The sequence below is a fragment of the Sinocyclocheilus grahami genome, unplaced genomic scaffold (assembly GCF_001515645.1).
Source record: "Sinocyclocheilus grahami isolate Dianchi unplaced genomic scaffold, SAMN03320097.WGS_v1.1 scaffold209.1, whole genome shotgun sequence".
In the NCBI taxonomy this organism is placed as follows: Eukaryota; Metazoa; Chordata; class Actinopteri; order Cypriniformes; family Cyprinidae; genus Sinocyclocheilus; species Sinocyclocheilus grahami.
The window spans coordinates 1875007-1887025 of NW_015505388.1; the positions used below are offsets into that span (position 1 = coordinate 1875007).

The 12019-nt window shown below is 37.2% G+C and overlaps 1 protein-coding gene across 3 annotated transcripts in view; it reads right to left on the minus strand.

Moving 5' to 3' along the window:
- Positions 1-12019, minus strand: part of LOC107595846 (inactive phospholipase C-like protein 1) — a 90026-nt gene that overhangs the window by 22705 nt on the left and 55302 nt on the right. For all 3 annotated transcript variants that reach the window (XM_016286424.1, XM_016286423.1, XM_016286422.1), the window contains exon 2: positions 3149-3763. In XM_016286424.1, the coding sequence (XP_016141910.1) occupies positions 3149-3763 (615 nt within the window). The remainder of the gene's footprint in view (positions 1-3148; positions 3764-12019) is intronic.

Sequence of the window (12019 nt, forward strand, 5' to 3'; positions counted from 1 at the left end):
TAAAAGATGAAAGGCAGATCTCCACAGCGTTAGATTCAATCAGTCAATTCTCGAAAGCATCAGGTGTTACATTGAACATTAATAAATGTGAAATTATTGCTTTGAATAATCAACCGGCTCGCTTAATTGAGAATATACAGGTTAAAACAGAAGTCAAATATTTGGGCATCACGGTCACCAGACACAAAGTAGTAAGGGAAAAAGAAAACATTCTTAGAAATATTGATAAATGTAAAGCAATATTGAATTCCTGGTTACAAAGGGAAATAACAATTTTTAGTAGGGTTCTACTATCCAAGATGGAGAGTATATCAAGAGCTATTTACCCTGCCTTTTCATTAGAAATTTCAGATAACATGATTAAATTAATAAACAAGATCAATTTCAATTTTATTTGGAAGGATAAATGGTTTAGCATCCCGAATGCAATTTTTCAAAAGATGGGTGGAATTGAGTTTCTATTGCGTTGTGACTATGATTTATACAAATTACCTGTAAAATTATCTAATTTCCACCAGCAAGTTCTTCTGTACTGGAACCTAATGTTTAAACACAACTTTACACCATAATACACCTTTGTGGAACAACAGATATATTCTGAGTAATAGGAAATCATTGTTTTTAGGTACTTGGATGGAAAAAGGTATATGGGCAGTAAGTCATTTGATGGATAATTTTGGTAATTTGTTGTATTACAATGACTTTTGTGATAAATTTAGTTTCAAGTGCCCAATTAGAGAATACAATAGAGTGATGAAGGCCATCCCAGCACCCCTGATAACAATGATTCAACAGTTTGTAATGTACTCTAACTCTCAATCAGAAATTAGATCACATTGTATTGAAGGTATTAATTTAAATAGCAAACAGTTTTCAAATAAGTTTATTAGAAAGGTGTTATCTAAGCAGTATTATCCTAATCAACTGAAAAGAAAATATGTTCTGCAAGACTTCAGTGAGGATGAGGCGGGAAAAATAAGGAAGCGATATTTATCATACCCAATTCTTCCCAAGGCCAAAGAAGTGACATTTAAAATCTTAAACGACATTTATCCATCCAATTGCTTTTTACATGAGAGCTTTAATTGGGAAAATAATTCATGTGGATTTTGTGAGAAAGACATTGAAACAGTAGAACATATTTTCTTTCAGTGTGAATTTGTATATGAATTTTGGCTTTCATTTCAAAGTTGGATACAATCTAAAGATATATCGCTGCATCCTTTGAATGTGACCTCAATTAAAGTTGGAGTGTTTATAAATGATAAAAATTTAGAATTTTTAATAAATAACCTGATTGTGTTAGGCAAACACTTTATCCACAGATGTAAGTATTTAAAGGTCCATTTCACTGGATTGAAGAATGATTTGAAGTTATTTGCAAAATCCCTTCCATGGATGATGGACAGAAATGCTTTGAAACTTCTTTCTGCTTTGGACTTATACATGTTATTAGATTAAGACCCTCACCCCTTTTTTATTATTATTATTTATTATTATTATTTTTTCTTCTCTGTATTGTTTTCTTTAAATGCTGTTTCAACACGGAAAAGAAAACAGATTTATGATTGTTAAAATATGCTTTAAGTGTTTGTATTTGAATAATGTTTAATAAAAAAAAAAATTCTCTGTCACAGATGTCTAGATTTCTCTGTCAATATTACTTCTATCTCAAAACAGAATATGGAATCCTGATACTCAGACCTTTCCAATTATATGTTTTTAGTCAAGATTATAAAAAGTTTTGATTGTAAAAGAGCGTAATGCATTTTGTAATATGACACTTGACACCGCCAAGGGGGAGGAGACCGCCAAAAGATATTAAAGTACCATTTCCATGGTAACGCAATGTCCGATTTCAAAATGGTTTTCACAGGATGAATCTTGGGCTTCTAAGCTTTCAAGTGATATCTGATTCATGATGATTACTAAAAGATTTGATAGAGAAAAAGGACAACAACAAAAAAGAGTACCAAGCGTTCGGACGGTGATAGTTAAGGGGTTAAAGTGTGATTTGAAGAGGATTAAACCACTTTAATCAACTAAGGCACTTGTTCCTGGGGGAATGCCTTGCTTTGGATATTAAAGTATCTACTAAATGATAAACAAAAGAACATAAGGACTACTGTCAGGTGACAAGGGTTATTGATGACCAAGGCCTTGAGAGTTCGGCAGTCTACATTAATTATCATCTGTTTATAATTTAAGCCCGTCTCATCAGTTTTTTAGGTTTTGTTTCTCGAATAAGAAATGCTGGGGTGTAGATTTTCTTTCTTGAAAAGAACTTTGAAACTTAATGGGGACATTAGATGCAAAATTCACTTTTTTTGGTGTTTGCATATAAATGTCTTAGCAGTGTGTGGAGACCCTACAATGATAAAAATCCATTCACTCCTATTTTTTAATCCCCAAAAACCTAAACAATCTCAATTATCAAGCCGTTTTGATTTTCTTGTGGAAAATGGGCGTCCGACGTCCCCTTTAATGAGCAATAACAGTAAAAAAACTATTACACAGACCAGAGGCAAATTAAATGAGCAGCTTGCGGCAGATAGTAATTTGAATCTTGAGAGACAAAATGTCACAAGTCATACAAATTCAGGGACAGCAGCTCTACACAGGGCCTAGATGGTGTCCTGCATTTTTCAAGATTAGCATAAAGTGAGTCATGTCTATATAGTCAGCTCCTCAATGCTTGCCCTTTTTGCCTTTACTTGTCTCTCTAGACACATGAAGCAGATGTCTCACACTTGCTGTCACAAAGACTTGGAGACTTGACCCTGTGGCTTTTCTTTCCTCCTCCTGTCCCCAGCTGTCCAGTCCACACACAAACACACATGCATGAAACTACTGTCACAGCTGCCAAATCGATAAACCAACCATTGCTGTGCACCTCAGCAGGGCTGGCTAACAAGTCAAGCTAAGTAATGATACAGAGAGATAAGCTCTGGAACAACAATTATATTGCCTGTTCTCATTTCTGGCTGTAGTAGCATGATTCTTATTTTATTTGTCCTACATAAAAACCATTGCAGTATATGCATTTTTGATTCAGGCATTCAGTACTGTTTGGCTTTTTCTGAACCCATTTGGTCATGAAATGCAAGATTTTGTGGTTTATAAATTGAATTATAAGAGAATGTCTTACCTTTGCTTCCTTAATGCCAGGGCAGAGTTTACAGATGGTGGCCACTGCCGTATCTTCAGACACAATTTCATGTCCGTCTTCATCAACCAGTGCAAACTCTGCCGCCAACCAGTTCCACCTCATCTTGCTCCCAATACTGCCCTCTCCCACCCCTCCATCCCCTCCACCAATGGCACCAGGGTGAGACAACAGGTACCGCAACCCTGTCACCCAGATGTTGGCCACATCGGCAGAGAGTGCAACCAGGTCAAGGGACTGATACTCATCACCGTGAATGATGGAGAAGGCTGCTTCTTCAGCGAGGTGATCTGATGGGCCATTGTGGAGAAATGTCTCTGTGCTTTTCCCTGTGCGGACCTCACGGATGGCAGAGATGTCAAGTCGAGCTCGGTCACCATCTTTCTTGGAGGGTTCCCAACGGAGACAGGCCAGCTCAGAGTCCAGAGTGTAGAATCTTGAGTAGATGCGCGAGTTGGGTCGCACCTTCTTTAGCTCACAGCCACCCTGCATGAAGGCAAGGCAATCTGCAGCACTGCTCACCTTCTTTTCTGATGGCATACTGCTGAAAGAAACCGTTTTCTTTCTTCCACCGCTGACCTTGGCCACTAAAGGGTCCTTGGAAAAAATGAAGAAAAAAATTAAACACTATGTGAACCACAAAGGATGAAAACTTCTATGTCATTCTACATAGTGCTATTCTAGTAAAGCATCTTAGCAACAAAGAAAGATAGAAATTGTCTCATTCATCACAGAAAGTTCTTTATTTCTGTACGCTTACGTCTAAACACAAGGCATGTTTCAGCCTCAAACAACTTTTTGCACATAACAATGGAGGCACATTTTGGACATTTATGGAGCTTCATGTCATCCAAGCCAAATGAGCTATGGTGCCCTTCCTCTGACCTATTCATAATAAACCAACCACATCCTACATTACATCACAGAACAGCAGCACTGGGCTGTGTATTGCCATTGTCAGAGCTGCTAAAATCCTTCTACTCTTCTATTTTTAATTCTGTATTTGTAATTTTAAATTAGTGATGTCTATTCATGTGACTTAAATGTCTAGTTAATTTTACCTAGCAAAACCTAAAATCTTGGGCTTCATAAAGAAAAAATTTCCAAATAAGATGATTTGGTCATATAATATGTTGCTGAAAAAGCTTATGTAGCAATTCAGACATCCACAGTAACATTTTAAAAACAGTCATTCGTTTTCAAGACTCAGAGTGATGAAATAATGAAATACATTTTTGAGTAACAGAAAACAACAAAAGCTAAATGATAGCAGAAGTTACCTTGCCTGTTCTACTGAAAAGAAAAGAGATAAAAGGTTTATGTTTGCTGGGGCTAAGGGTGTTGCTGGTTTAAAAATGTGTGCTTGCAGCACTGGCCTATATATATCCTAATACCTAAAAATGAATCCACAACAAAGCCTCATAAAGGAAACACGTTATGTCATTGCAGTAGTTAGAATGTGTAATCTGGGATTTCCACCCCAAGCCATTTGGCACTAATCAGACTGGCTCTCATAACAAGTACGCAGAGAGTATGCACACAGAAGCTAATGAACTTCAGACATACCAAATATCAAAGTTGGACTTTATATAATCAACATGAATAATCCCATTGGAAAGTCTTCAGTTTCTCTGCATGTGTTATAACTATTACTTTTCAAATCAAACATACCTGGCAGACAATAAAATGGACAGAAACAAATTCCAAAGACTCAACCATATCTGTCTAGGGACCAGAATATCATATATAAACTTGGGTGGTGAGCTCTTGTGGCCAGCAAGGAACTAGCAACCACTCCCAGCATCCTATACCAACTAGCAACACTCTTGAATTCACCCAGAAAACGTCTGCAACAACCTGGCAACAACCCACAACACATGTCAGCATCATGTCAGCGAGTTTATTGCATTGGGAAGAACCACTGACCCATTTAGAAAATGTAAAAAACGAATTAATTAAAAATACAGCCCAAATTACCAATTTAATATGGGGAAATTTTCCGTATTGATTTTTCACAGATGTTTTACCTGTATTTGGAAATACGCATTGCAATGTGTTGTGTTTCAGGGTTGAAGGAAATGTCCATATAAAAAAAAAAACGTACTGGTACAGTAATTTTATGTCAGGACATTATTCACTTTTTCTTATTTCTTTTTTTCTTTTTTTACAGTGTAGTTTCACATTCACATTCTGCTTCTTTATTATCAAAATTCAATTCTTTTTCAGTCAAGGAAGAATCAAGCACAAATTCTTGAGTCCTTCAGCTGAGCAAACCCGTTGATATTCAGACCAGAGAAGCAGTAGATGAGGTCAGGTCAGAGAGTACAGTGTGCAGCCACTGAGCACTCTGACATGATCATTTGTCTTCGTTTGTCTATGCAGCTGGCAGACTCCATTCCTCAAAGCTGCCGTGCTTCTGGATCAGAACCTGCATGACGAGCCGACAGCCTGCCGCTGTGAATCCAGATCAGCAGGTGTTTAAGCAGACTGTGTGATAGCGGAGCTGAAGCAATCAGAGTGAGCCAGGCAGCACAGTGTGCAGTTTAGCAGGCATGACCACGCAAGGCTAAAATGCAGCTTTAGTGGTTAGACACCCAAGAGCACCAGGAGAGTGTGTCAAAAAAAATCTGTCCATCCATCTATGCCTCCTAACAATCAGGGTTCTCCAGGAAACCATGACGACAAGTCTACAAAGCTTTTAATGTATCGTTCAAGCCTAAATGGGCATCTATCAGACTTAATCCCCATAAGCGCACTTCATTTTGCTTTGGGTTTTTTTTAACATTATTTTTTTTGTGTTTTTTGAACAAAGAATTGGAGGGTCTACCAGTGAGGAAAGGAAAGGACTGTAAGAGAGTGTTAGCTGAGGAATATGAAAAAAGGGCGAGAAACACAGCAAGGGTGGCAGAAAAAAAACAAAGAGTTAATGAGATGGAGGGAGAAGTGCAACAAAACACACACTGCTGGAAAACCTAGAAGGTAGGTAAAACGCACTTCTTTCCTCCATAATATAAAATTACACAGACATTATAAGAAATTTCCCACTGTAGGTCTGAGAGGGATAACAGAAGTATCAAACACAGCAAGGGGGGAGCTGGAAGATGAAGTGTGGTTAAATTTAGATGTGCTCCCATCTCCACTTAATCAAGGGAAAGAGGAGGAGAATGGAAGGGGAGCACAAGCACTAGAGAGAAGGAGATAATAATTGGAGGTTGGATGGATGTAGAAACTGAGGACACAGGAGAAAATGAGGAGTGACGAGGGAAAATAGTAAGAACTAAAATGCGCCAGTATGGGCACTGGTGGCGGTTCAGACTGAGGGGATAAAACCCTTGGTCTATTCCTACTAGACCTGACTGGTTTTAATAACAGTTGAGCCCCTGCCCTTTAAGGGGCATTTTAAAGCTCATCAGCTTTGGCAGCTAAAACCCACAATGACATCAGCCTTCTCTACTACCGAGTCCTCAATGAACCTTTTCAATGCTGCCTGATGCTAAACTCTTTCACACAGCACAGTGTTTACTACTGCCATCTGCTTAAAGCTAATACAAACACTCTGGACTGAAAGGAAGGCAACAGAGCAAATTCACAAATCGAAGGCTGTGCAAGAATATTTTATTCACAGATATTGACAAACGCAAGAAGATATGTCTAAGGATGAGCAACAATTAGTCAACTAGCGAGGTCTAGATTTTTCTGTTTTGTATAGTAAAACTACCATTCAAAAGTTTAGAAAGTAATACTTTTATTTAACAAGGATGCATTAAATTAATTTAAAGTGAAAGTAAAGACTTTTAGAATGTTTTCCGTTTAAAATAAATTATGTTCTTTCAAACTTACAATTTCTCAAAGAGACCTGAAAAATTATTATGATTTCCTCAAAATATCAACCAGCACAACTTTTTTCAACATTGATAATAATAAGAGATGTTTCTTGACCACCAAATCAGCTTTTGAAATTCAGCTTTGTCATAAGAGGAATAAATTACATTTTAAAATTTGTTAAAATAAATAAAAGACTTCCAAAACATAAAAAACTATCCAACCCCAACATTTGAACACTATAGAGTATAGAGTGATATTTTGCTTTAATTAGCATGTTAACAGTTGCTATTAGACTGTTTACACCGTAAAAGCTTCATGGAAATGTTGCAAATTTACATTCATCCTCTTTAAAAAAAAAAAAAACATCTCTACAACCAAACACACACAGAGTGACGTCTTTGGCTGTCAATTTTAAGAAAATTAAGTTTTGCATATACCTAGTTTTAGTAGGCTAAACAAACTGTTAAATTAAAATGGTAATGTTAAAATGGTATAAGATCATGGAGGCTGCAAATGCAGTATTTATGCAAAAGGAGTCGATAGCTTTGAGCAATACTGGGCAAGAAAACAAAGAGCTAATCACATGGCAGTCTGTTGAGAAAATTCTGCTGAGACTTGCATTTGGGGAAAAAAAAGTTTCTTGGTGAGATCACCAAGTAACAGTATTAGTGTAACATAATTGTACACTGACAAATGAATGCCTGATTATTTTCTTTTTTTCAAAAACAAGCAACCCAAGCCATCCTGCACTGCAGAAACTAAAACTGACATTATGATGATGCTCTCCATAACAGTATGACAGGGTGGATTGGTTAAAGGGATCAAATCTGTGATAATTTCCTCACCCTCCAGTCATTCCAACATGTATGAAATTAGTTATCATTTATTTATTTGTAGGTACTGTTCATAAGGTACTGTTATGAATTTCGTGAGGCATCTCTGCTTTGCTTTACGGAAAGTTGGTTGCAGTCTACAATGCCTGACTCGCTCTTTGAGGTCCCTGGATTTACATTACCACGAGCTGATAGAGACAAAGTTTCGGGTAAAAGTAAAGGAGGTGGCATCTGTGTATATATAAATGATAAATGGTGCCGAGCATATTCAGTAAAATGCTGTGATCCCAATGTGGAAATTCTCGGCATGACTTTAAGACCTTATTACCTGCCCAGAGAATTTGGTTGTATTTTGCCGTTTGTGGTATATGTTCCGCCCAGTGGTAAAATATCTCAGGCAGCCAGCCTGATAGCGGACCATGTTCACGAACTACAGCTCAGCTACTCAGATGCACCCGTGATCGTGCTGGGCGATTTAAACCAATGCAAATTGGAGACTTTGTTGCCAGGATTTGAACAGTATGTAAAGACTCAAACAAGAAATAACAATAATCTTGATAAGTGCTTTGAGAATGTCAAGGACGCTTATGTGTCAAAGAGTATGCCACCTATTTTAAAGTCTGACCATAATGTAGTACATATGATTCCTGTGTACAGGACAAAACTTAAAAAAAGTAAACCAGAAAAGAAATTGATTAGATTGTGGATGAATGAAAGTATACAACAACTGAAAGCCTGTTTCGATTGGACAAATTGGAACACTTTTGAGAAAGGCTCACTCGATGAAAGAACTACAGTGTTAAATGACTATATTAACTTCTGTGTGGAGCTGGTCATACCTACAAAAGAGATTAAAGTTTATCCAAATAACAAACTATATGTGACTAAGGGTATTAAAGACGTTATACATTTGAGGAATGTAGCATTTAGGAATAAGGATATTAGAGTATTTAAACAAACAGAAAGAGAGTTAAAAACTAAATTAAAAGAAACAAAAGAAGTTCATAAGAGGCGTTTGGAGGAAGCCTTTAAGACTAATAATACTAAAAAGGTTTGGGACATCATGAAAACAATGACTGGATTGTCAACTTCGAACAAATCTATTGTAATTGATAATGAATTTCATTTTGGGAATTACTTAAATACCTTTTTTACCAGATTTGAATCAATAACTACACATGTCAAATGCAATTAAATAATATATACTGTGGCTCCATCATCATCAGACAGAATTTTTATTGAAGTTGAGGAAGTTAGGAAAACGTTTCAGTCTATAAATACGAAAAAGTCTGTTGGTCCAGATGGATGTAGTGCAGGTCTTTTAAAGAATTTTGCACATGAATTGGCTCCGGTGTGGCAATCAGTATTTCAAGCTTCAGTTGACACATATACTGTCCCTGTGTTATGGAAGACAGCATATATAAAACCACTACCTAAAATTCCATGTCCAAGAGAATATAAAGATTTGTAGACCAATAGCCCTTACCTCAGTAATTGTGAAATGTCTTGAAAGATTGTTACTTCAGCACTTAGACAGGATGGTTAAAGATAGACCTGATCCTTGGCACTTTGCCTATAAAAAAAGGATGTAGTACTGAAGATGCAGTTGCTGCTTTTTTGTGCATATTATCCATGTTGAATGACGGGGACATTCCTGGGTTTCATCAACAGGGTGTGACTAAATTGGTAGAGTGGTGCGAGAACAATGATCTTGTCATTAATACAAGTAAAACAGAAGAGATTATATTTGGGTCTACATCTGATACTTATACAATGCCTGTTTTTATTCATAATGGAAAAATCAGGCAGGTTAAAACATATGTTACGAATGGATTCGTGTGTTGCTAGGGAAATGGCATATCACTCGTTCGTGTGCACGTGTATAGGTTTTTCCTTGTGTTTTTCTTTGTCTCTCCCTCTTTCGCTCTAATTGATTACAGGTGGAGCTGATTAGGAGGACTGAACTGGTTGGAGACTGGAAGGTTTGCTGCAGTACTTAAGACATCCGGTGGAAGGAATCAAAGGCTCCTCCTCCGTTAAGATGTTTTAAATGCCAAAAATTTGGTCATGTGGCAGCTGTTTGCAGAGGTAAACAACGATGTGCAAGGTGTGGCGGTGAGCATGAGTATGGCAAATGCGGACAAGGAGTTAACCCAAAGTGTTGTAATTGTGGAGAAGAACATAGTGCGGGTTATGGAGGATGTAAAGTGAGGAAGCATGCAGCACAAGTGCAGACTGTAAGAACAGGGGAGGGATTGTCATATTCTGAGGCACTAAAAAAAGTGGGAAAGACTCCAGAGCTAGAAGAGAACAAAAAGATAGTTCCTAATCAAAAGATGGAAAAAGTGTAAGAAACAACAAAAGAGAGTATAAGGGTTTATGACAAAGTGGCATTTGTCACGTTTAAATGACTATATGACTATATTAACTTCTGTGTGGAGCTGGTCATACCTACAAAAGAGATTAAAGTTTATCCAAATAACAATGACTAAGGGATTAAAAGAAACAAAAGAAGTTCATAAGAGGCGTTTGGAGGAAGCCTTTAAGACTAATAATACTAAAAAGGTTTGGGACATCATGAAAACAATGACTGGATTGTCAACTTCGAACAAATCTATTGTAATTGATAATGAATTTCATTTTGGGAATTACTTAAATACCTTTTTTACCAGATTTGAATCAATAACTACACATGTCAAATGCAATTAAATAATATATACTGTGGCTCCATCATCATCAGACAGAATTTTTATTGAAGTTGAGGAAGTTAGGAAAACGTTTCAGTCTATAAATACGAAAAAGTCTGTTGGTCCAGATGGATGTAGTGCAGGTCTTTTAAAGAATTTTGCACATGAATTGGCTCCGGTGTGGCAATCAGTATTTCAAGCTTCAGTTGACACATATACTGTCCCTGTGTTATGGAAGACAGCATATATAAAACCACTACCTAAAATTCCATGTCCAAGAGAATATAAAGATTTGTAGACCAATAGCCCTTACCTCAGTAATTGTGAAATGTCTTGAAAGATTGTTACTTCAGCACTTAGACAGGATGGTTAAAGATAGACTTGATCCTTGGCACTTTGCCTATAAAAAAAGGATGTAGTACTGAAGATGCAGTTGCTGCTTTTTTGTGCATATTATCCATGTTGAATGACGGGGACATTCCTGGGTTTCATCAACAGGGTGTGACTAAATTGGTAGAGTGGTGCGAGAACAATGATCTTGTCATTAATACAAGTAAAACAGAAGAGATTATATTTGGGTCTACATCTGATACTTATACAATGCCTGTTTTTATTCATAATGGAAAAATCAGGCAGGTTAAAACATATGTTACGAATGGATTCGTGTGTTGCTAGGGAAATGGCATATCACTCGTTCGTGTGCACGTGTATAGGTTTTTCCTTGTGTTTTTCTTTGTCTCTCCCTCTTTCGCTCTAATTGATTACAGGTGGAGCTGATTAGGAGGACTGAACTGGTTGGAGACTGGAAGGTTTGCTGCAGTACTTAAGACATCCGGTGGAAGGAATCAAAGGCTCCTCCTCCGTTAAGATGTTTTAAATGCCAAAAATTTGGTCATGTGGCAGCTGTTTGCAGAGGTAAACAACGATGTGCAAGGTGTGGCGGTGAGCATGAGTATGGCAAATGCGGACAAGGAGTTAACCCAAAGTGTTGTAATTGTGGAGAAGAACATAGTGCGGGTTATGGAGGATGTAAAGTGAGGAAGCATGCAGCACAAGTGCAGACTGTAAGAACAGGGGAGGGATTGTCATATTCTGAGGCACTAAAAAAAGTGGGAAAGACTCCAGAGCTAGAAGAGAACAAAAAGATAGTTCCTAATCAAAAGATGGAAAAAGTGTAAGAAACAACAAAAGAGAGTATAAGGGTTTATGACAAAGTGGCATTTGTCACGTTTATGGCGGAAGTGGTGAACTGTTCTGCACAAACGGAAAGCTGGACAGAGAGAATCAAAATTATAATAAAAGCAGCTGAAAAATACCTAGAGATAGAGGGCATTTCAGTGGAAATGATTAATGACAAACTAAAGATGCAAGCATCAAATACTCAAACAGGATGTGGTGGTTCATAATGGTGTTAACAATATTTCAATGGAATGCAAGAAGCTTAATTGCAAATGGGCAAGAATTTAAAAAGCACATATCTAATCATGAAAACAAACCGGATATAATTT